Genomic DNA, 27,353 nt, shown 5'->3' on the forward strand with positions numbered 1-27,353 from the left:
AACCTAACTTTGAAAATACTGTGCAAATGCAAAGTCTTAGTAGTTTCTGGTTATTTAGCACTGTATAGTGGTTTCCTTCCTAAATAACTGACCATTTGCCATGCAATTAGTTATCACTCGGCAGCTGTTAGTTTGCAAGAGTTTTAAGTATGTGTTTCAATTGTCAAAATGTCTGAATATTATGAGCAGCATATCAACATTCACTTCTACTTCAAACTAAGGAAAACATTCACAGAGACAGATGGTGATGTGGAAAATGTTCACAGAGATCAAAGAAAGGTGTCAGGTCAGGTCAAACATGAAACTATTGTTGATAAATTCCTACTATTTATCAAATGGTAAAGCACTGGTATTATCTCAGAATGTTGACATATTTAAGAGAAAATGTCTGGATAAAAGGACCAGACTAGCAGAGAAATAACCCCACAATCTTGCCTGACCTCGCTCCAGCAGACTTTCTCCTGTTCCTCAAACTGAAATTCACCCTTAAAGCATGATGCAGCCAGTTGAAGAGATCAAACTGAAATTATAGGCATAACTGTGCATGAATCTTCAAATTGCTTATCAGGACTGCTTCTACAAGTGGAAACTGTGTTTGGAGCATTGTATTAATATGGTGGGGGGGGAGTATTTCAAACAAGACAAAGCTAACTAGGCTGCAGATAAGCTCCCTGAAGAGTTATTTTCAAAATATGGTTATTTTTTGTACAGGCCCCCTATTTTCAGTCAACAAACAATCCATCTCTTACCTCTATCATTTACTGAGTATATGTTCCGCAACAATGCTGCACTGATAGCGCCTTTATGTACTAAAGAACCTTTGAATTTAACCCAGGTGACATCTAATGGAATGTTTGTTTTTTACCCTTCTGGTTTAACGTCGCACTTACACATCGAAAGGTTTTCGGCGACACAGGTATGGGAAAGGGCTAGGATTGGGAAGGTACTGGCCATGGCCTGGTGTGTAAATGGGAAACGATAGAAAATCAGCTTCAGGGCTGCCAGTGGTAGGATTTGAACCCACCATCTCCCGAATGCAAGCTCACCGCAGCGCGAACTTAGCTGCACAGCCAACTCTCTCAATTGGAATGTTCTCTACCACTTCCCACTTAAATATCAAATAGCACTTTTGTGGGGCTAAAGCCACAACAACATAGCACATTTTTGTGCTCCTGTAATGCTTCAGTTGATGGACATCATCTCGACTGAAGCCATACAATAGCATTATACAGGGAATGGAATCTTCGGGAACTGAGACTTGGTATTCTGACTCACTCCATCATTCAGCATCTACATACAGGCCAAAGAACTAAATAGATTTTACTTAAAGGGAACTCCTCACCAAATTTCAACAATCTAGATTTAGTTATTGGGGCTGCAGGTGAATGTCCTGTACCAATCATTCATCTTAATCAGTTAAAATTTCAGTGTTGAGGTAGAATGTTCTTAGCATCCAGATTAAGCCTTTATCTATAAACTTTGCTGGTCCTGCGGTGTAAGGGTAGCGTGCCTGCCTCTTACCCAGAGGCCCCGGGTTCAATTCCCAGACAGGTCAGGGATTTTTACCTGGATCTGAAGACTGGTTCGAGTTCTACTCAGCCTACATGATTACAATGAGGAGCCATCTGACGGTGAGATGGCGGCCCCGATCTAGAAAGCCGAGAATAACGGCCGAGAGGATTCACCGTGCTGACCACATGACACCTCGTAATCTGCAGGCCTTCGGGCTGAGCAGCGGTCGCTTGGTAGTCCATGGCCCTTCGGGGCTGTTGCACCATGGGGTCTTGGTTTTCTATAAACTTTTCTTTTTAACATTATATGTGATGGCAAAGAAACAATCCGGTGTATAAATACAGTGTACATCAGAAAGGAAACTAGAAGGGAGGGTAGGAAATTCCATACAGAATATACTTTTTTGATTTTTTATTTATTTGTTTTTTGTAAATAAATAGCTTTTCTGAGACTTTTTGTTGAGTTTCAGTTAAGCTGCACTGTTTATTTTGTCCTCAGTTCATTCATTAATTTATTCATTCTCTGTTAGATAGTTTAGCCACAAAATATTACAACAATAAATCTTTTTTAAATCACCAAAATCTCAGTCAGACTGTGTTATTTCCTAAACAAATTCATAACCTACTAGGAAACTGTCAAGCAGACCGTGTGTAAACTGCCATAATATAAATTTCCTACAGACTACTGCAGATGAATCTTGCATACAGTACTATACTTTGTGAATTCAGAAGTCCTAATAATCAGGACCTGAAATCATATAGTAGAATGAGTTGGAGAAAGAGTCTTGTCAATTTGAATATGTAGGTCATTTTGCCCTGCTCTTGTAAACAGTGCAAGTCTATGTAGTTGGCATGACTATCCTGCACATTTGTACTTCAGAGATACTAACAGTTTTCTTGTTTACTTTTGTCTGGAGATATTCAAATATTTTATACATGTGCTTGCACCAAGTCATCAGAAAACTGTATTTTTTATATCTACAGGCGATTAGCTTCAGATAAAATGAATGTGAATGCATTGCTGACCAAGTACGCTCGTGCATCATCTGTTAATGGAATCAAATATTACGGTGCCAGGCATGCCAAGTGATGTAAGTAATTGTGTTACTGATCTTTCTTGTTAGTAAACATATCAGTTTGACTATGATTTTTTTTTTTTAATTTTATATAAATTTATATCATTGTTATAGAAAATACATTAGTATATTCAGAAAGTATTACGAATGGTAGGAGCGGGTTACTTAAGAAAATTGAATAATGCACAGTAGTCCATATTTGTTCTTTACTGTTGTGATAAATTAGAGGTCTCACTAAGTTCTTTTTAATATGGAAGTGCAACAACAAAGTAGAGTTCCATCATCCATTTCTTTTCTGAGTAAATTTCCCATATTCTTGTCTTTCTTTTGTTCCAATATGACTTTTCTTTTTTGACAGCTGCAATGTAGAAGGTGAAAAAATCTTCCCTTAATTGGTGTTATGCATCAACCGGCTAAACACCAGTTTAAAAATATATATATTTTGATGCCACCTATTGCACAGGACAATGAAATGTGTGTGCCCAGGGTTTTTGCACCTTTCCTTTAATAACAGCCTTAATAATGTAGGAAAACGTAGGTGCCATGGTTCGAATCCAAGATTTGTATCCTGCAGCAAAGCTGTGAGCATAGATTTTTGCAAATGCTAAGCTCAGTTCTGTATCAAACGGGTAAGCGACATATTCTGCTCTTACATTGTGTGTATGCATAACTGACAGTCAAGAAATAAAGTTATTGTTTACATGAGATTCTTTGCAGTTGTTGCTTAAAACTGTGGTCTAAATCATGTATGATTCAGGTCATTTTGTTAGTTACACGTTAAGAAGAAGCAGAAAGGGTTCACAGTGAAATGATATGCAAAGAACTCTACTTCTCCCGCGTATCCCTACCAATGTTGTATTTTGTAAGCATCTGTCTGTTACGGCTTTTACAACTGCAGAATCCACGGTGCCTCAAATAAAAACATTCTTATATTGACGGGTAGAAGGTCGGGAAGGAAATAAGCTTTAATATTGTTTTAAGATTCTTGTGAAGGCCAGAACAAAAATATTAAGCTTGTCCTAATGTTGAAAGTCACATTGAAATTCCATCCAACTTTGAAAACTGCAAAAATTGAGTTTCTTGTTCCCCCCCCCCCAATAGTTTTCTGCCAAACAACAATGATTTCAGAGGCATCGAATGTGCATTAAAGTTGCAGTCAGTATTGTATACCCCTCAAGACTACATTGAAGTCATTAAAAAATGTCGCACTAAAATAATTTGACTGTAGTCTCGATGGAAAAAAATAATTTTGTAGGTACAGCTAGTGTGGGGAAAAAAATACCAGTAGAAAAAAGATATTGAAGGAATATCTGTAAGTTGGCTCAAAACCACGAAATTGAGCTCAATAGAAATAAACCCTGGGCAGTTACAATGAAAACATCCTTCAATAGCAATGATGAATTGATACTTCAAAATGAAAGAGCAAAAATATTTAACTTGTTTTAAGATTGATTTTGTAAATTCTTTGCAGCATTATATTAAGGGTACAAATTATTTTGTGTAATATTGATGTGCCATTAAGTGTGTGCATTTTGAAAAACTTGTATTACATGTAAGATGCTTATCTTTGTCAAATGCTATATCAGATAGTATCTACATAAAATATTGATAACGCAAAGTAGGCCCAAATACTCAGATTGCACTTAACAGCATTATGCCATCAGACAATATAGATATTGATTCCCAGAGGGAACCTGAAATATTTATATCCTGAATGAGTAAATTCATAATTCCAATATACCGTATTTACTTGTGTATTAGACCCCCTCGCATATTAGACCCCCCCCCCCCCTTGGCTTTTCGAGAGTAAGAAAATGAAAAAAATAAACTTGCATACAAGACCCCCACCCCCCAGCGTAATTCGTCAGAGAACAACAACAACAATCCCGCTTCGAAGCGGCTACAAGCCTTATGCAGCTTTGATGACATCACACAAATTTGTTAAGAGTTTTGTCCGTACGACCCATGCAATGAAAACATGCGTCAAAGTCATGCAGTACATTTGTGTTTCTTAGTTAAGAAATGTCCACCTCCATAGCATAGGCCTACTGCAGCTCTGATGATGTCGCATAAATAGGTGAATAGTTTCTTGTCCGACCTGCGCATTCCAAGCACACATCAGACATGTATATATGTCTGTGTTTTGCAGTTAAAAATGTCTGCCAGTGTAATGGTTAGCACAAGCCAGAGATTTACGAATGGTAGGAAGGTTGATTTGCGATAAAAATGATACATGCAACTCCCTTCCACTGGGGGTCTGTCTAAAAAAGAGCTGCACCACCTCGGGATGAGGAAACGAGTTTACTTTAGTTAAGAAATATTCACGGTTGTTGCTAGGCCTATTATAATTTTGTGTGGCTATTTCTAGCCGGGTGCAGCCCTTGTAAGGCAGACCCTCCGATGAGGGTGGGCGGCATATACCATGTGTAGGTAACTGCGTGTTATTGTGGTGGAGGATAGTGTTGTGTGTGGTGTGTGAGTTGCAGGGATGTTGGGGACAGCACAAACACCCAGCCCCCGGGCCATTGGAATTAACCAATGGTTAAAATCCCCGACCCGGCCGGGAATCGAACCCTGGACCCTCTGAACCGAAGGCCAGTACACTGACCATTCAGCCAGTGAATCGGACGCTAGGCCTATTAATATAGGCAGACAGGATCATTAACAAAGTGATCATTTTGTATCTCATAACTCAGGCCAATATAGGGTGTTTTGGAAGAGAAGTAGGTTTAAATGTTAATGTCCCCACTTACTGTACTCTCAACGATTTTCGGAGACTCCAAAACAAAACAAAACATACTAGGGTATGCGTTAATAAAAATGGGAGACAACGAACGTACAAAATTAAACATTATGATAATAAAACTCATTACCGCCACACCTGTAGATATCCATAAATGCGGCAAACTTCCCTGTTAGTTATTTTTATTCTTTCCGTCGTGGAACTTTTGGCACCATCCGGGCAATACCATACATAACCTAAACAATGAAGTCTCTCTTATGTCATTTACAGCTGTTTAGGTAAGTCCAAAAGTCCAGTCACTATGTATTACATAAGGAAATACAACTCGTAACATATACTAGTTATCAGCTGGTGGTGACACGGTTTCAACAATGCGGCTTTATTCAGAAGGAGTGGCTTGTGCTACACATATACCAGCTGGGAATATCAGAGACCCTCTCTAGAAACTATTTGGGAATAGCTTCACACAGTTTGGACTCTATAGTCGGGTACGAAACTATTTTTAAAAGGTTCATAAAGACGGGACCTTACAGGCATCAGTTTTTGTAAAAGGGACCATAGTGCATTGGCATTGCCTGTGGCTATGAATAGCCTATGCAGTGATCTCCACTATATGCAGTAGCCGTGCATCTTGGTAGGTGTCCTAGTTACCAACTGTTGAGCCCAAATTAGCACACTGGGGTGAAACGCTAGCAGCCAAGAATGAGTTAGCTGGAAAATTGTAATTTCCAATAACGGACCATTTTTATTGGAACTACAACATTATCAACACAAAATCAAACCAGGGAAATGTAGGAGTTAGTAATAATAAGAAAATAGGGCAGTGGACAAAGGAATGAAAGAGGAAGTCGGCTGGTTGAATTCTGCATAGATCATAATTTAGTCCTTGCTAATACTTGGTTCTAACACAACAAACGATGGCTGTATATGTTCATGAGACCTGGAGACACTGGAAGGTATATATAGACTTCATTATGATTAGGCTGCCTCTGTGTCTCAGGCGGCAGCACGCTGGCCTCTCACCGCTGGGTTCCGTGGTTCAAATCCCGGTCACTCCATGTGAGATTTGTGCTGGACAAAGTGGAGATGGTACAGGTTTTTATCTGGGTACTCCAGTTTTCCCTGTCATCTTTCATTCCAGCAACACTCTCCAATATCATTTCATTTCATTAATCATTCATTAATCATTGCCCCAGAGGAGTGCGACAGGCTTCGGCAGCTGGCACAATTCCTATCCTCGCCACTAGAAGGGGGCTTCATTCATTACATTCCTGACCCAGTCAAATGACTGGAAACAGGCTGTAGATTTTCATTTTTCATTATGATTAGGCTGAGATTCAGAAACCAGCATAGTCAAAGGATTATTTTTAAGATAAACACCAAGTCAGTGCCCACCATAATAGTGCAGGTTTTATGTCTACTAGTTCATCAGATGATGATGAAATCAAAAGAATATGTGAAGAGATTTAATACAATATGTAAAAGGTGACTAGAATCAAATTGTGATTGGAGACTGGAATGCAGTGGTAGGCCAAGGGACAGAAGGTAAAGCAGTAGTAGATTTTGGATTAAGACAAAGGAACGAAAGAGGAAGTTGGCTGGTTGAATTCTGTACTGATCATTATTTAGTGCTTGCTAATACTTGGTTCTAACACCACTCTGACCACAAATTGTTAGTCATGAAATGCCATCTGAAGTGCAACGATTTTGAAGGTTGTATGGTCCCAGGAAAGGTAGATGCTGCATACAGGAAAATCAAGGAAATCTTCAGAGAAAGGAAAACTAGGTGTATGAATATTATTAAAAGCTCAGATGGAAAACCACTTCTAGGAAAAGAAGACAAGGTAGAAAGATGGCAGGAACATATCCAACAATTGTATGAAGGTAAAGAAGTGGATGATACAGTTCTGGAATAAGAAGAGGCTGTTGATGCTGATGAAGTGGGAGACCCAATTTTGAGGTCAGAATTTGACAGAACGTTGAGAGACCTAGATAGGAACAAGGCACTTCTTACAATACTTCTCTTCTTGTGCAATATTAAAATTCAACAGAGGAGGCCCTAACTTCCTTAATTCTAGCCTATGTTCAAAACTTAAATTCCCATTACTACTTAAAATGCTACTTACAGCATCTTCTTTCTTAAATTAAGACTGTAACACTTGCTGTAGTTTTCAACTAGACAGATAAACACTAAGCACACGAATATGGATATTAACACGAGACTTAAATATTGAAGGTATAATTTACACAGCTATTTAAACTATGATGGTGTCATAGTTTTATCTATTGAATACTTGCACTACACTACAATGTCACTTACACTTTAACAGGCTAACAGCTCTTTTTTAAGAAACCATATTTTCCAGTGTTGACTTATTAAATGTAGTAAAAGAATTCCAGTCTGTCAGACACACAACAATTTCAAATGCAAATTAAAACATTATAAGGATACCTGTAAAAATATATGTGTTTTTATATGTGTGTGTGTGTTATACATGTGAAATCTATATAAATGAAATCGTAACAACCATATGTCTGTACATTGACTATTTTGGCAAAATTTTCGTACAGTTATCGGTTTGAGGCACAGACATATATACTTAGACTGGAAATGAGCAGCAGGATTCTGAAGCCGGAAGAGTGCGGCTGTGGCCATCTTGCGTCACTACACTACCCCGGTTCATTAATGTAAAACAGTAGTCGAAATGGAAATATTGGACAGGAGGTAATTACAGTAATTAAAAGCACATTGAAATAATAACAACAACACTGATTAATTAGACCTGTTAGGTCCTTCATTTTACTGTTAAAAAAAGAAACACTGGTATATCAATTTACAAATTGTTAGAAATAGCCAACCTGTTTTAGACCGATCTGTGGTCAAACCTGTTTCCATTCAACTCTCTTACATCACAATTCACACATATTTTCAGGTTTGTTTTTTTGTTTGTTTGTCCAAACCTTGTCCCGTTTCTGTACAGGGTCGGGAATGAAGTGAGATGATGAACCTGTCGTGGCAAGTTTCTTTGACCGGATGACCTTCCTGACATCAACCTCAACAGAGGAGTTAATGAGATGAAATGAATGACGTGATATATGATAGTAGGAAGGGAGAGGGTGAAATCCGATGCCGGCACATAGTCTTCTCCTGTCAAATAGCACCAAGGGGTCTGCTCAAGGCTTAACGTCGCCATCCGACGGACTAATCACCATCAACAGCGTCATATGCCCTCACTCCATATGAGCACTGCGGAGAGGTTTGGAATTTAATCCATGCTACTGGCACACAATCTAGTGATTAGAAATAGTATACCACCACCTCCCCTACCTTGCCGGCCAACATTCTGGTAGTGAAATTTTTTCAACCAATGGACTCAAACTAGCTAACCACGGAGTCAGACTGTTTAGACTTCAATGCCACCAGACAGGCTATCGCACGTATTTTCAGGTATAGTAATGAAATTACACTAATAAAGGCAATAAACGTGCGTGTCCTTTCAGTTTAGATCTAAAGCACATGATCTTAAACTTGAAAAATAAAAGTTTCATACAACTGAGCTGAGACTTCATTAGCTATGTTCCTTTACATGACTGAGCTTAAACGATTACATGTATTCTCTCCGAAATACATCTTAATAAGTTTGCACACATCTTTCGTAGGAACATGCAGATTACTTCCATTCTTGAAAGAAATGAATGGATAAGAATTTTCTAATAATAATGTTTAATGTTGTTTATTTTACGTCCCACTAACTACTTTTACGCTTTTTGGAGACGCCGGGGTGCCAGAATTTTGTCCCGCAGTTCTTTTACGTGCCAGTAAATCTACCGACACAAGGCTGATGTATTTGAATACCTTCAAATACCACTGGACTGTGCCAGGATCAAACTTGTCAAGTTGGGGTCAGAAGGCCAGCGCCTCAACTGTCTGAACCACTCAGCCCAGCTAAGGATTTTTTTTTTGTACAATAGCTGTATTGCAAGTATCATAATACAGATAATTGACTAACATCTTTACCACAAATCCTGAGATATATTCAATAATATTCTGTGATCATAAACCTGACACCTACTTCGATTGATGCAAGCTTACCAATCCTTCCACTCTAATTTTAACAGTACTTTTGACATCCGTACAATATATCTTTAAATAGAAGAGATTGAGACCACTACTGTTCAATTACTAACACCACCAAAACAAAAACTTAACTTATAACCAAATGTATTATTATTATTATTATTATTATTATTATTATTATTATTATTATTATTATTATTATTATTATTTCCTAGCTGCACTTCATCACAAGGAGGGCTAATGCCGACAAATATACACCGGAAGTGAAACAAGCGTCTTTAATAGTGCATTTAATTGCATTAATAAGAAGGCAGCATGTGTACATGAGCACATGTAAGCCACTTACCGGTCTATTGAAACTCGTATTCCTTCCTTATTCTTTCTTTCTTCGTAAGTAGGAAAAACCACAACCAAACACTACGCGGGTATCACCATTCTGCCACACAGTAGTTTGCCAAAGCATTAACGTGAAATGTGCATAAAAACAACATAAAGCAAAACTGCACGTAACACTGTAACATGCATGTTTACAGTGGCTCTGTAGTAACGTAAGATGGTGGCGGCTGCAAGTTTCTGGCTTCACTAGTACCAGTGCTACGAGATAGGGCTCTGCCAGTCTATTTACTATATGTCTGTGATTTCAGGTGTAATAATGACCATCTGCATATTTTTTAGCTTTGATGTCTGTTTGCTTATAACTTGAAAACTACTGGATATATTTCCACCAAACTTCATATTTAGAATCCACCCGTCCTTGGTTAGGTTTTAGGGCTAATATTGTTTCTAAATCCCTGAACTGACTTGAGAGTTTATACAAAACAGAAACCGTGATTTTGCACTGCCACAAAATATACACAGCCAAACTTAATGGAAATCAATTTCTAAACCTTTTTTTTTAAATCATGTGCATCATTTCAATACGAGGATTAATAAGGGAGATATCATTAACAGACCATTTTTTTGTACGAGTCCCACCGGACTTAACTCAAGAGCGGGTGCGTGTAAAGCATATTTCTTATAACTTGAAAACTACTGAAGATATTTCAACCAAACTTTATATTTAGCATCTACCTGTCCAAAGGTAGGTTTTAAGATCCATACCATTTCAAATTCCCAGAATGGGCTGGGGGTTTATAGGGAACCGAAACAGTGATTTTACTCTAGTCATTTTACTCTCCCACAATACATACAGGACCAACCTTGATGGAAAACCATTTCTAAAACTTTTTTGACTAATTTGGCAAAATTTTTGTTCAGCTATCCCTTTAAGGGGTAATAATGAGCATCTGCATATTTTTTAGCTATGGTTTCCTGAAAGTCCTAAATTTTACCCCCCTTGCCCAAAATCAAGATTGCGGCACAATCTGCCATGTGAGCTAGAAAATTGAAATTAGGCAAAATTATACATTTTAGCCTGTAACTGGCGGAAATTTTCCAAGATCCTTAAATTTTTCACTTTTTATCCCTGAAGAATATCGAAATATGGAGGCAATTTTAATGACTGTGCAGCCGTTCGTTTCGAGGTATTTCCCGACTAAACGTTAAGTCCTATCACAAAACGGATGGCACAATCTCTGTTCAATTTGTGGAGTGATCTACAGCTTTGGTCCTGTGAATTTTTGTTATCTCTCTCCCCTTATACATTAGATTTGGCTGTATTTCTCAATTGTTCATAAATCTTGTGCTTTTTACATGTATATTACATAGTTTGACACACTTAAAGGAAAGATAGAGTTACCGAATTTGGCATGCACATTGACACGACCAATGGCTATATGTGATCCAAATTTCATGATTCTAGCTTACACATAAGTATGTGAACTATAATGTAAAATGTTAATAATGTACCCAAATTTCACCCCATTCAAACATCGTAACTCAGTCGAACCCATAAATATGGGAGATACGAGGAAATGTTTTAAGACCAGATGTGTAGAGTGATAAAAAGTGCATCTGATGGTGCAAACCGTTTGTTGATATGATGTACCGTTTAGGAGCAGTAAATCTTGAAATGAAGATCTGCACTTACAGACGTGCCCATGCATATCTGTCATATTTATAAATAAACTCGTAACAACCATGTGTATGTACATTGACTGTTTTGGCAAAATGTCCGTACAGTCATCCGTTTCATGCTTGATTTTGGGATTGGTTGGCCTTGAAATTTTATTATTAACTAGCTGATGTACCCGTGCTTTGCTATGGAATTCTACATTGTATACAGAATTCTAGGTTAGGTAGTGTACACGTTGTGAGCAAGATTGTATTAAATTGCATAGCTCTTAATGTTACCCTAGTAACGCGACAGGGAAGTCACCGAACGTCTCTTCTCATATGAAGACTGGGTTAGGAAATTTTCATTGAAACGGTAGACCCGCTTGCCTACTATCAATCACAATCAAGTTGGGGATTTTTCATTATAATTTGTAGGCACTCAACCTTCACCTGCCTTTTTACATCCTCAGAAAGACTTTCTTAGTAGTTTTCCCAACTGAAATAAACATAGGTCATTACAATGACGTCAGTAGGAATTGCACGATTAAAAGCAATACTTTCATATGAAATACTTTATCAAATGAAAAACCACACATTTTCTCACTTTTAACGAACACTGCTACGCTACTGATCTAACAATCCAAAGTTCCAGCGCTGGAATGACCAAGCCGCAGACAGCCGTGATCCACGAAAACGCTTTGTCTTTTTTCGGCGGCGGGGGTGGGTGGGGGGGAGGTCGAATAGTGGAGCGTCCCAGGCCAAAAAGAATGCTCTTTTGCTAATCTGTTTCCTAGGAGTACCAGACAAATCGGAAAATCTCTCTTCACTACACTGGCGGCGGAAAGAACTATCTAACTTGGAGGCAAATTCTTCCTCCAAGCCAGAGGAGAAACCCCCTCTTCACTGCTAATTTGGAATAAAATGAATGTAGAATTTAATAAAAGTGAAGAGGAAGGAGCTTTTCTTAAGAAACAGCTCTTTTCAGGGTTGAATTTTAAGTTATTTAGTGAATTGTGGTGCTATAATTTGGAATAGGCCTAAATTGCAATTCTAGACCAGGTCATACTACTACTACAAAGTGAGCCATTTCCTTAACCCTGTCAATTACACCATACGATTTTCTGACGTGTTGTGCGAATGAATGCCATCTAGTCCTCATAAGGAGGGAAGAGTTATCCCCTCCACCACATCTATTCCTTGTTCATTCCGTCTGGTAACTTTAATGTAACTTTAAATAATAGGCTTTGAGTGGCACGATTTCGAGACGTGTGGTGTAACTAAAGCGATATTTATAGACGTGTTATTGTCAGGGTTAAATGTGCGCACTGCTCATTCAAAACATCCCGTCAGAGTAGGGATCGAATAGCTGAAATACTATGATGAACCGGTGTGTTACGTACCAGCAGTATCAGGAAATGTATGAACCAGAGCAATGGCATGCTAAAGAAGAAAGTTTTCTAACTCCCCAGCTATTTCCTGCCAATATTCAGTCAGGCTGTTATACTCGGTCCCAGTCTCGAAAGCCAAGAATAATGGCCGAGAGGATGTGTCGTGCTGACCATACAACCCCTCGTAATCTGCAAGCCTTCGGGCTGAGCAGCGGTTGCTTGGCAGACCAAGGCCCTTTCAAGGGCCTTAAGTGCCATGGGGGTTGTTATACTCGGGACGCAGCAGTAATCCCATATCGGAGTTCATTGGCAGCATAAGGAACAAAGAACATCACAACAATTGCCAATATAATGTTATTGTTGATCAATTGTAAGAGCTTTCGTTATGTAGGCCTTCACATTTAGTTTTCTTCCGACCCTGAAATACCACTCCTATCATAGTCGGTACGGTAAAACTGAATGAAACAAAATGATCGGAAATTGTATTCTCTCTAACTTTTGTTATGTAGTACTTTTCGATAGGACCAGTAACATAGGTACTTAAAAATTAAATATTTGATGCCTTCCCCTAAACTACAATTTCATCCAGGGTGATTAAAACCGTTTATATCTTAGACTGTACTGTAGTTTCCCCGACTCTATATACAGATTTTCATTAAATTCTGTTCACCTATTTTTTTCGTGGCTCGGCGTTGATATGGACTTAGCAACAAAAATACAAATTCACGAATATCCCTGTTATCATAGGCGGTACGGTAAAAATGTATAAGACATAAATGATCGGAAATTCAATTTTATATAACTATAAGTATAAATATTTGATAATTAAATTTCAGGCCTTCCCCTAAACTACCATTTCACTCAGCGTGAAAAAAAATAATTTATAGTCTAGATTATAGCTGTTCATTCCCCGACTTTACATACCGATTTTCATTAAATTCTCTTCAGCTGTTTTCTCGTGATGCGTGTACATACATACAAACAGACAGACATTACGGAAAAGTAAAAAAATGCATTTCCTTGTTACTGTGGACATGACCGATACATAAATACCATTCTTTTCAAATTCTGAGCAATGTACAGACAAAACTCTTATTTTATATATTATTAACTATAACTTGCAGACTAACACAGACTTTATACACTCTGTTGAGAATGATTAACAACTCACGAATTATTGACATCCGCATACTTCTTTAAAAACAACTGTTATGTGCGAAGCTCATAATGTTAATGCAACAAAGCCTGCTTTCAACTAAACAGTTGTTTCTTCTCTAGTGACCGGCAAGAGATATCGTTCTTTCCACCCTCACTAATTGACAAGACAGATATATCAGGACCTCAGGTAGAAACCCAAGCTAAGTTTTCTCTTTTAGTCAAACAAGTTTTTGATGTTTTACTGCTTCCTGCAGAAGTTCATAAATTGTATTCATACAGTATTGGTTTATCACCAAAACGCACTTTGTTATGTGGAGATTATTCTCTGTACTATCGTACTGTCTGATATATTCAAAACCTACCAGATTAAAGTTATGTTATTTACTCAGTTCCAAATCTCTACTTTGAATTATTTTCACCTTACATGCGAAAATATACAAGTCCAAATGCTCATGCTTACACTGTCGAGCACGGATCCAATCTCGACTAATGGCCAGGAATGAGCGAGTGGCTGATATTCGGGGGGATTATTTATAACTTTGGATGTAACCCTATCCCTGTTATCATAAGATTGGACAATTTGGTATCTTTTTCTGTCCTGCTGGGTTTCTCAGATAGATATTTAGCTCATGGGATTCCAATAAATGTGACTATCTCAAAGATGACAATCCCACATTTTTCCGCTGCTCCAAACAGACGTAATAGTCAAAGCATCACTTACTAATTTTCCTGCGGCTCCAAGATTGCATCAGCGTGGGTACAAGTCTTTCTGACCACCAAAACTTAAAATGTTCATTATAATCTCAGGAAATTTTCTCTGGTAATTATGTCTTTAACACATGCCAACATATCTGGGTTTTCTCATTTACCAGCCGGCCTGAGTGGCTTAAACAATTGAGGCGCTGGCCTTCTGACCCCGACATGTCAGATTCCAACCTGGCTTAGTCCAGTGGTATTTGAAGGTGCTTAAATACATTAGCCTCACATCCGTAGATTTATTGGCATGTAAAAAAACTCCTGCGGGACTAACTTTCGACACCTCGGGTTCTCCAAAAACCCTTAAAAGTAGTTAGTGGGATGTAAAGCAAATAATAATAATATTAGTATTATTATTATTATTATTATTATTATTATTATTATTATTATTATTATTATTATTATTATTATTATTATCATCATCTCATTTACCAGGAATTAAATAGCTGACGCCGAAGTATTCCGAATGCTCTCTTGCCTTTTTCAACTTGGAAATTGACAGTTCCAGTCAAGTGACTGAACTCAATCCCCCCCGCATAAATAGAGGTAGGAAAGTGACGCAGAAAGACGATAAAAGTAGATCGTGATCGAAACTGACAGGAAACAGTCAGTAGCTGAACTTGGCTTCTGATACCAATAGACCAAGTATAGGAAGCAACACTAAAATCGATACACGTATATTAAGACAGGGATAATCTAAATAAAATAGAGTTTATTCAAATGAAAAGGAAATACATAATAAAAATTGCTTTACCCTCATAATAGAAAAGAATACAAAGCGGTACGTTACTAACGTATAACATACAGGTACATCAGAATATGTATGGTTGAGCCATGTCAGTCTCTCTCTCTCATCCTTTTTTTTATCAGAATGAAATATGAATACCACCAAATTATGAAGTCGCCTCTCTCATGCAGAAAAAGGCTATTACACAACAGGGTATAAGAGTATTCCCCTTTTATAGTTTGAGTCAGTGAAGTGACCTCGAATTAAAGTATCTTCCTTTTTTTCTTTTACCAAACTACCTCGCTCTTTTTTTGTGGCGACAACAATTCCCAAAGAGAAAACATATTATCAAATAAGAAGTAAGGTGAGGGTAGGTGGGTGAGGCAAAGATGTATGCATAGAATACATAAATGGAGAAAACAACAAATACAAAATTTCCATGGTTATGTTCAAAATACACAAATGAAGTTAAAAGATGGCAGAGCCAAAAATAAAACGAGAGAATGTAGATCCAGATATCAAACTCATTCACACAAACACACATAGAGACCAACACACAGAAACGTAGGGCGGAGGGACAAGCCGGTAAAGCATGTCGTAATAGTTCACAACAAATATAAACAAAACAACCAATTTGCTTGTGAATCCGGTCTGGTAAAACAAACGCAGAACAAGGCCAATAGGGAAAACGTGCACCACACCAGCAACACGTATCACACAGTCAAAACCCTCGTTATCAGTACACATCCATACCGCACACCAAGAGTGGACATAAATAGTACAGAGTGGATGAGCAAGAAAACACGAAAGGGTGTCGAAATCGAGCAAAGTATAGAATGCCCATGTGTACACAAAATAGGTCTCCACACATTTATACATACACACGAACCAATCAAACTGAGCATAAAACATAACGGGATCTACACTGCCCTTGGTTTTCGAACAGAACATAAAAATTGGCAGGCATACGATAATATAAGATCAATGAGAAACAAATCTGCTTTAAAATTAAAGTAAAACAAATACATAATCCCAGAAAACACTTAAAAGCAACCATGGCAAGTCTTGGGAGGACCAAAAATAGCAAAATAAGAAGTAAAGGAAAATAATTACCTGATGGATAATGAGAACAAGAAGTCTCTCGAAAGAACCAAAAGTTTCACAATAGCATATTTAAAATGGTTAAAGTATCTTTTATAGGATAAAAAAGCCATCTCAGCAAACTCAGTCGCCATTTCCTTCTTCAAAACTCAACAAGATTAAACAAGAGAGTAGATAAAAAGAGAAGACTAGGCAGAAATAAAGAATGACAAATCTTAGAGTGAGAGTCACCATCTGTCTACATAGAGATGATTAGTTTGGTATTACAGTAGATTGGAAGGCGCGATACATGTCAAAGAAGGGAAATAGTATAATGAATAGTAAGGTGTGGTTGATGACTCACAGCCAAGAAATCAACATACAAGAATCTAAATTATCGATCCTCAGCTCACTCTAAAATAACAGTTGGAGTCTCCGACCTCTGGCATGCACAAATACCGTGACTCTTGATGCGTTGTCTTTGACCGTTTATGGTAATGGGTTCAATTAGCACCATACCTCTTCTACATATATACGAATGATCAGCCCTCTCCTGCTAATACAGAAACTTTTCTATATTATGACAATCTAGTACTGATAGTTCAAAGAGACCCTATCGAATAGGCAGAAGAAAGTCTTATCTACTAGTCTGAGAGAATTCTCCAGCTACTGTTATCTGTACTCTGTGGGTATATTCAATTATATGCTGATTTGGACTGAACAGACTAAGCAAAAGAAGTGATATAACAAGATATAAAGATTTGGAAAAGTAACTGTACTTAAATCAGCAGTGTACAAAAACTGTATGAAACTCAGTACACAACTTGAAGAAACAGTTTAATTTTTTTTTCTATTTTTATATGTCAACGAGTTCACATGTATGTAGTGCATTACATTACAAGATATTACTAACATGTATGCTTATGTGCTCGTCAACAACACCGTACAATTGATTAAGAACAATCTTTCCAAATTCAGTAAATTAAGTATAAGCAAAATAGAATAATTTACTCAGATTCTGAAATTTACATTGAAGAACAATTTCTTCACTTTCAGTAACGTCATTTACCAACAGATGGGTCTTCCCGTGGGGTCACCAGCTTCAGGGATTCTTGCAGATATTTACATCGATCATTTAGAACATTCTCGCATCATTGGTAAGATCAACGGCATTCAACATTGGACACGCTATGTAGATGGCAAGTTTGTTATTTTAGACTCTCGTATTACTTAACAGCAATACAGTACTGTGTAGAGATGAGAAGAATGCAAGAATGAGGAATGTTGCCTGCAAGCACAAACTTCCTGTTCTGTCCAGACAGATCGGCTCTTATCTGCTCTTATCTGCTACACAAAAACATTGACTCACACTTTGCAGTTTGCTGGATTACAACTGACAAGAGCGAAACGCTACCGGTAGAAGATAATATAAAGTCGCCTGGGTAGTAGCGGAGTTGCTATGGTAACCATTGCGTCACTGGCTCTGCTGGTGAAAACCCCTTCGCCCCATACCTCACCGGGTATGTGCACTCTTCTGATCTCCCAACAATACTTGAACTTCTCAACTCCATTAGTTCACATATAAAATTCACCATAGAGTCAGAAAACAATAATGCCCTTAATTACCTGGACTTAACCATTATGTGCAACTGCAACAACACTTTATCCTTTAATATATACAGAAAACCCACCCACACCATCATACCATCCAACAAACTTCTCTGCACCCAGACTACATACAAAAGGAGCTTACAATAGCATGGTAGTCAGAGCATTAACTGTTCCTTTATCTCACAAGAATTACAAAAAAGAAATAAATACTATTTACAATATTGCAGAATACAACGGTTTCAGTAGAACCTTCATCAACAGCATCATCAATAGATATAAGAGCATACCCAAGACTACCCTAGAAAAAGATTCCACTCCTAAAGAGAAGTTTTCCGCTTTTACTTTCAATAATAGTAGCATTTACCAAATTTCTAATGTATTTAAAAAACACAACCTCCCATGCCAACTCCAGACTTATTTTCAGTCCGCACACTGTCAACAATAACAATAATAATAATAATAATAATAATAATAATAATAATATTAATAATAATAATAATAGATATTTGATCTCCGGAGTTTACAAATTAGAATGCCAATCCTGTAATTCCAGGTGTATCGGTCGAACAGGCCGCAATTTTGTCATAAGATACGCCGAACATCGCAATGCTCTCAAATATAATTGTTTTTCAGCTATGAGTGAGCATCATTAAAGAATCCAATCATAAATACACACCAATAGATAAAGATCTTAAAATCTTGCATTATGAGCAAAAAGGCACCTTGCTCAACATTCTCGAGAGCATCCATATTGATATAGATCAGTTTAGGAACCCCTCTTATATTTTAAATGAAATCAGCAACAAAAAAAAAAAAAAAATAAAGAACGTTCTACTTGAAACATTCATTCCATATATTTGTCAGCACTTCTATAATAAAAATAAACCCCGCCTCCATCTCTCGAACTCAACACCACTCCCCCCCTCTCCCCACCAGCTCAGCACCACCCTCCCCTTCTCCCTTCACTCCTCCCATCCTCGCAAACACAGCTGAACCAACAATAGACATGATCAGTGAGAGCGGGACCGCTAAATTTGAGAAGGTCAGGCCATTCAAAAGGGCAACTACTTAATAAATACGTTTAAAGTTTTCTTCACATTTATTTTTTTTATTTATTAGCCCAAGTTTTTCACACATCCTCATTTTTTTTCCATTACAGATTTGAACGTCATTGGCGGTTTCCACTATGTATCACATACATTTTACCTGGCATCTGTTTTTCTTCTCAAACATAGTTTTTCAGTTTTTTTGCTGCCCTCTTAACTATTTGTGATTGTGACTCAACGAAGACGGGCTGTCATTTTAAATTTTAGCACAGTGAATTCATCCTCATTTTCTAATTGTAACACACTACACATTTTAGGTCCACAACCTCGCCATAATCACTTATTGCGTTAATTCCATCATGTCTCATTTGTTTTTCATTCTTTCCTTCATTACGTTTTAACATATTTTTTACCATCAATTATGTAAATACTTTAACCATTTTTCACTGAAGATGGCTCAAATGAGTTGAAACATGTATGACTATTATTACTCCATCTAATGATGGAGATGTTTATGTATTGAATAGGAGGATATATTACATTTCCTTTGTAAAGTGTATGTAGTGCTGCTGTGTTTACAATAAGGCATTGAGAAGATTAATCTATTCCAACTGGGCAAGTTGACTGTGCAGTTAGGAGTGCGCAGCTGTGAGCTTCCATCCGGGACATAGTAGGTTTGAACCCCCCACTGTCAGCAACCTTGAAGATGGTTTCCCGTGGTTTCCCATTCTCACGCCAGGCAAACGTTGGGGCTGTACCTTAAAGGCCACAGCCCCTTCCTTCCCACTCCTAGCCCTTTCCTATCCCATCATCACCATAAGGGCTATCTGTATTGGTGTGATGTAAAGCAAATTTTTAAAAAAAGTTCTAAGATCAACAGCTATTGTATTAACTTTGTTTTTTGTATAAAGATTTATTTTCACTAATGTTGATGCTGACTAAGTTTGTGACATAAGGAAATTCTGTGCCCCGAACTGCTCTGTGTGTGTTCATTATGGATTATACATTGCTGATTTACGTTTATATTTACTGTAGGTACAGTTATTCTTCCAACTGATGTCTTCATATGAGATGTTACATACCTTGTATTTTCAATTCTTTTGCTTAGTCCGTTCAGTCCAAATCAGTACTTAGTGTAATTGAATTTATCCACAGTATTTGTTTCTATTATTGGAGGTGAATAGGAGAGAAAGCTAACTATAATTCACCTCCACATGGTATACGCTGAGAAATGGAACAAAAATAATTACCCTACAGGGTCTCGTATTATAAAAAAAAGTATGGACTGAGAAATATATCAGTCACAGGCTTGATGGTGGGAGCCCGGGGAGTAATTCCTAAATTCTTTTCGTAGTTTTGGACTTCATTAGGTTTAGAAAAACATCTGTTGACAAACATAGCGGTAGCTGCCATCCGGGGTTCAATATTAATTTTAAGAAACCATTTATACAGTCAATAGCATCGTGTATGTAATTTTTGCTTACTAATTCCTTTTTGCACTGTGTGTGATAGACATTTCATATTCCGTGCTCATATAATTTATTACATAGTATTTTTTTTATAACCTGTTAAACAGTGATTGTAAGTTTTGTGTTGGAAAATGAAGTGTACTTCGTCCTAGTGGCAACCCTGTAATTAGGGAAGTTGTAAAATATATCTATATGTATATATACAGTTATTCTTCCAATTGATATCTTCGTATGACATGTTACATACCTTGTAATTTCAATTCTGTTGCTTAGTCCGTTCAGTCCAAATCAGTATTAAAATGAATTTACCCATAGTATATGTCCTTATTATAGAAGTGAATGGGAGAGAAAACTGACTATAATTCACCTCCACATGGTATACCCTGAGAAATATAACAAAAATAATTATACTGAAATTTCATGTGTGATTATTGTGGGCTAGTCAGTCCTGTAATAGGAGGGATGTAAATGCAATAAATAAAGGCAGCAGACGGAATTGTACCAACAACCGTGGCATCACTCTACTCTCTCATGGACTAAAAATTCTGGAAAAAATTATAGAGAATAGACTATGAGAAATTGTAGAACCACTTTTAGAGGAGGAACAATATGGCTTTAGACCTGGAAGATCAACAACAGATCTTATATTTGCTGTCAGGATGCTGATGGAAAAACATTGGGAAAAAGAGAAGCCTTTATATCTACTGTTCCTTGGCATCAAAAAGGCCTATGACAGCATACCAAGGGAGCTTATTTGGGAGTGCCTGAGAAAGCTCGAAGTTCAAGACAGTCTAATTTCAAAAGTTAAGGTGCTTTATGAGAAAACCAGAAGCTGTGTACAAGTCGGTTCTGGATTGTCAGACTGGTTTGAGACAAAAAGGGGAGTACAACAAGGTAGTGCTTTGTCGCCCCTATTATTTATCATTGTAATGGATACCATATTAAAGGGGCTAAAAGAAAAGGGGCAACAAGACTTAAAAGCATTTGCATTTGGAGATGATGTAGTAATTTGGGGTAACTCAGAGAAAGATGTAGAAGAGAGACTGCAGGGGTGGAGTCAGGAGTTTGAGAGATATGGATTAAACATCAACAGGGCTAAAATGGTGGTGTTTAAGGTACAGAAGGGTGACAATCAGCCAGAAATCATGCTAAATGGCACTAAGCTGGCCAGTGTCACAGAATTTAAGTACTTGGGTAGTATAATGTCCAAGGATAACTTAGCTAAATATGAACTAAACAGTCGTATCAGCAAAGCAATACATTTTTACCTTCAAGTAAGACAGCTACTATGGGATAAACAAGTACCACTCAAAACCAAGATGACACTCTATAAATCATACTACACCCCTATCCTCACATACAGCCTAGAAACCGCTACATTAACAAGAAAGGACAACTCGAAACTCCAAGCAGCAGAAATGAAGTTCCTACGTACAATGATCCAGAAGACCAGGAGGGATAAAAATCAGGAATGAAAAAGTCAGAGAAGGCGTAGGACTGGAAGACTCTTTACTCCAGAAGATCCAAAAGGCAAGACTGAAGTGGTTTGGTCATATGAAAAGAATGAGTGCCAACAGGTCTGCAGACCTAGAGAAAAATGGACCGACGTAGTGAAGAAGGATGTAGAGGAAAGAGGTCAGGATTGGGAGCAGATTGGGAATGAAGAATGGTTCATGGACAGAACAAAATGAAAGGGGCTCATATACCACACCTGGGAAACTGGAGTTGGTCAACGATAATGATGAGTGACAACAGCCAGAAATCGACATTTTTTATATGCTCTATTGGTGAAAAATATCTAATTCCCTCCATGGGAATTTAGAATTTTCCATTTGGAATTGCTAAGCGGGCAATAATTCCATTGTGGAGATTTATCTCCTGTATGCAGTTATCAGACTCTGCCTCTTATAACGGCTTCTGATAAGTTCACCTGCATACACCCCAGCATCAGTGGGTAGGGTCTGACACATCCCACTCTGATGAGTCTAGTGTCAGACCTAAGACGAAACGCTGGTTAATAGAGCAAACGCCTGAAAATCCTTACATCTGATATGTTTTTGACATTTTTGACATGCTCTATTGGTGAAAAATATCTAATTCCCTCCATGGGAATTTAGAATTTTCCATTCGGAATTGCTAGGCGGGCAATAATTCCATTGTGGAGATTTATCTCCCGTATGCAGTTATCAGACTGTGCCTCTTACAGTATAAGGGCTTCTAATAAGTTCACCTGCATACACCCCAGCGTCAGTGGGTAGGGTCTGACACATCCCACTCTGAAGAGTCTAGTGTCAGACCTAAGTCGAAACGCTGGTTAATAGTGCAAATTCCTGAAAATCCTTACATCTAATTCCCTCCATGGGAATTTAGAATTTTCCATTTGAGTGACAGCGTAATCGTGATGCACACAGGAGATTGGGCATGTACAAATAGCATATGTGAGGTGGCGCTGTTGTCAATGTGTCGTATGCATTTGATGGGCATCCAGTTGGGAATGTTGTTGCTTTGTGGTGTTAAAGTGACAGAGTGTTGATTTCACCGCTCTAAAGCATGTTTTCAAAAGGTGATCGGTAGGGCTTGGATCAGTATGCTCGATAAAATCTCCAGATATGCTTGAAAACCATGTGTTATATGCTCGATAGATATGCTCAAAAAAACCATTATATGCCCCATAGATATGCTCAAAATCCATTATATGCGGTTAAATATGCAGAATATGCTCGAAAAACACTGTTAAAAACTATAGAAAGGAAAGTGAAATGAAAAAACCAATAACATACCTTTATATTGAGACAGGAACACCCGTACTTTAGCTTAGTGGAAAGCATGGATTGATGCCAGGACGTGTACGGTCCATGCTCAGAGAGTAAAAGAGAGAAGGGTAGTGCAATAAGTTAATTTTAAAGTGGAACTTGCAGTTTATTCAAGAAAACATAGAAAGTATACCACCTTTACAGATGAATGGTTTGAGTGTCCTGAAAGATGTGAAGAAGGCATTGTCTCTCGGCGTCGGCGTCGTCCCACGTCACTGGACTCCTCACTTCCCACCAAGGTACCACGTCATCCCACGGCGGTTGTCGACCCTCGATATTAAAGGAGACTCGAACCTGTGATCAGTCGTCTGGTGATAGTGCAGCGTGGATTAGTTGATTAGCTTTGTATTCCACTAAAGTCCCATGAAGGGAGTAGAGAAATGTAAGAGGTTTGCACAGAATGTCGATAGAATCTGATACGACACTTCTGTACCGCACTGCACTGCAATTTGTGGCAAGGCACTGTTTATTAACTGTACAAGTTCAACTGTCAATGGTGTTGGATGCACATTACTTTGAAGAAATGGATTCAGATCAGTTTTGTGAAAATAAGAGAAATTAACACTCTTCATGAAATAATCACTGGCGAACTTGAAGTGATAGGCAACGGGAAAAAAATGGAACTTTCTGAAATTCAACTGTATACAACTTCACTTAATCTCAGTGCGAAGTAGAAAAATAAATTGAGTCCCACAGACACAGTCTTTCATACTGTTTGTAATGAGTACGGAGAAGCGAATGCAGTGATCTAGCACACATATGTGGAATATATTAAAGTTTCTATGAAGACAGTAAAGAAGCAGTTTATGACTCTTAACACGCAGTCTCGCAAAAAAGAACCAAGCTCCATTATGACACAGTTTCAATCAAAAAATCACACAGACTCTCAGAAATGAATTCTCCACTGAGGCACAGTTTTACAAGTAGCTTTACATAATCTCTCGACAATAAATGTAGACACAGTCTTTCATGAGGGGATTTAACTAGGTCTAATAAAAAGAAATATTAGTATAGTCTTTCATGAAGTGAATTAATACAGTCTTTGAAATGAAATGTCGGCACAGTTTTTCACGAATTACAAGAAATGTACTTTCACGAGGGCACAGTTTCACGAAATAACAAAACAGTCTCTCGAAAAGGAAACAATATTTCACTAAGGCACAGTCTTTACGCACTAAGTCCTTCACACTCTTATAACAGCACAGTTTCAAAAATATCTACGAGACAGCAATTACTGTATAGTCTCTGCAATACGAAATTCACAAGACAAAATAATGTTAATCAGCTCGACAGATCGACATTACAAATGAATACGTTTTCTGCTTGCACGCAAAGTTAGAGTCCGATGAGAATATGTTCGACACTTGTATCGTGTATTTTCTATCACTGGTCCTTAGCCGGACAGAGTAACAGACTGTACTACCGCAGCTAGCCCGCACGGCATGGCAGCTGGTACATGACGAAATCACACACTCACTGTATACTACGGGGCTGGCGAGCTCCTTATATTGCCCTAGGTCGGACGGCCAGACTTGAAAATGTGAGCTTCTTCAAAAAATTTTATAACTCGGCCATCCTTCCGCCGATTTTCATGAAATTTTGGGTAGTATTATTTGTTATCCAGGCCTACAAGGTGACATTCTTCAAATCATGATTGGACATACCTTTCGTGATATAATGACATCGAAGCAAATGGAACATTCGATCGTGATGTCACTTGGCCTTGGCTGGTACTCTGCAGCGAGCGATCACTTGCACACTGTCACCCATGATGCCTGCGCGCTCGGCGCTCATTTTAAATCCATACAGTTGGGTGTTAGCGCGTTCTCCTCAAGAAATACATGAACGGCGAATGCTGACATGGCATTCCTGTTTCAGTATACGAGCTTTATTTTCTAATTGTATGTATGATACACTGCGATATACTCGCATTCAAGTTTTAAATTTCAAGTTTCAAGTGAAGTAGATCAGCATTGGTCTGTACGACAAGAATTTTTTCTATTTTTTCAGTTTTGAATGATTTTCTTAAATCAGTCAATAAAAGTTTCAATGATGAGAACGATCTTTCAACGTCAAATGACACGAGAGGTAAATACTTGAATGATGCTGCTTCTTGTGCAGAGTAGTTCAGAAAATCCTCTGACGGTGCAGACTCGCCACCCAGCATCCTCTCCAAGTTCAACGCTCCACTCCAACCGGGATTTCGAGCCAGCATGAACTCCAACTTTTGTTTCACGGTTTTCCCAGTCTCTCCAGGCCGCGAGTCGACTTCTTGGATGACTCCTTGTATTGTAGTGACCACTTCAAACAACTCCATCCCTCGCAATTCAAACTTTAGGATGGCCTCAGGAATGATGCTCATGTAGGCTTCTATGAAAGTCAAGGATGGCATCAAGCCCTTCATTTTAAAAGCAGCCTTAGCTTTCGCGATGTACTTGGTGTCCGCCTCATTAAACGTATTGATCACCTGAAAAAAAATATAATTGAAAAACATTAGCCAAGGAGAATAACTGAGAAAATTACAAAATTAGGCGCCGTATGATGGAGTAAACATAAAAGGTATGAAAAGAATGATAGAGAAAACCTCGAAAATGATAAGATTTTAAACATTTCAAATAGTCTTACCTCTTCAATTGCCCTATGATTTTCAGCATAATACAAGGCAGCCAAGATCCAAGTTCCCCATCGCGTCAGTATGGGCTCGGGAGGTAAAAGGAGCTCTGGATGCATCGTTTTGAAGGCACAGGCGTGAGAAGGAGCCTTACATGTTATGAGCCTTGACGAAAATTTTCTTCACTGAAGAAATGACGCTGTTGACACTGGACAATTTTTCTCGCAGCTCCTCAGCAACTCGGTGCATTGCATGGGCAAGACAAGTAGTATGTAACATCTTCGGGTAGAGAAGCTTGAGGCTTTTCCCACCCTTAATCATGTAGGGAGCAGCGTCAGTCAGCAATGCAAGTACTTTGTTTATCTCCTCATCTGAAAACGTTGGCCACAGCAAGTCTGAAACAGGAATGCATAAAATGAAGGGTGAACCGTTCAGTTAATGGGATTCTGACATGTCATATGACTGTAAGAGATATTTAACTATCAGAACTATCAGAGTCTTCACTGAGCATACGTAGAATGCATTGAAATTGTAGCCAACTGTACTTATTCTTCTTTGGCAAAACACTCGAAAAATAAATTAACAAAACTATACTTACCTAGAGCTGCTTGCACTTCGCACAGTGGTACCATGGTCTGTCATATCTAGCTCCCTGCACAGAATTAGGTGGCCCTTCCCCGGTTCACTGGAACTGAATTTTCCAACAGTAACGTTGGCCATGTATCTTCCACAACTGTCTGTGATCTCGTCGATAGATAACCAAATTGGGTGGCTCCCGATGTTGTCCCTGATTGCGTGTAGAACCTGTTCAAAAAAAGTACCTGAATGAATATTCTTAATGAATGAAGGTATTATCAAGAGATTACCTTCATTACGACAGAGCCAGATCCATGTTAAAATTACTTCTAAATTGTTTAAACGAGGGTACGGAATATGGCAATCGTGCATGAATTCATACCTTTTCATACTCTGAAGAAACATATTTTTTACATAGGGTCGACTCATGAGGCAACTCTCTTCCTGCAAAGTCCTTGACGAGAGCTCTAATCTCAGCATGTTCAACCTTGTAGAGGGCTGTGTTAGCGCTTAAGAATGCCCTACAAACTCTGGAAGAGAACTCGTCCGAGTGCTGTTGCTGATTGAACAAGGGTTGTAGCAGCACTTGTTTCTTCGATTTCCTTTTTTTTTATTCTTCAACTTTTGCTGAGTGCCCACTTGTGGCTTAATGTTGGAAAAATTGAAAACCCTTCGAAACCTTGATCTGAAAATAAATAGGTAGGTGAGAAAAAAT

The 27,353-nt window shown here is 38.2% G+C and overlaps 1 protein-coding gene across 4 annotated transcripts in view; it reads left to right on the top strand.

Annotated features, from left to right (window-relative positions):
* Positions 1-27,353, top strand: part of LOC136865960 (sister chromatid cohesion protein DCC1) — a 154,041-nt gene that overhangs the window by 81,018 nt on the left and 45,670 nt on the right. For 3 of the 4 annotated variants that reach the window (XM_068224957.1, XM_068224956.1, XM_067142531.2), the window contains exon 8: positions 2,496-2,602. In XM_068224957.1, coding sequence (XP_068081058.1) covers positions 2,496-2,601 — 106 coding nt within the window. In that variant the 3' untranslated portion in view covers position 2,602. Of the gene's footprint in view, positions 1-2,495; positions 2,603-8,311; positions 8,570-27,353 lie in introns of those variants that run through there. The other variant, XM_068224955.1, reaches the window with a different exon arrangement.

Source organism: Anabrus simplex, chromosome 1 (assembly GCF_040414725.1).
Source record: "Anabrus simplex isolate iqAnaSimp1 chromosome 1, ASM4041472v1, whole genome shotgun sequence".
Taxonomy (NCBI): Eukaryota; Metazoa; Arthropoda; class Insecta; order Orthoptera; family Tettigoniidae; genus Anabrus; species Anabrus simplex.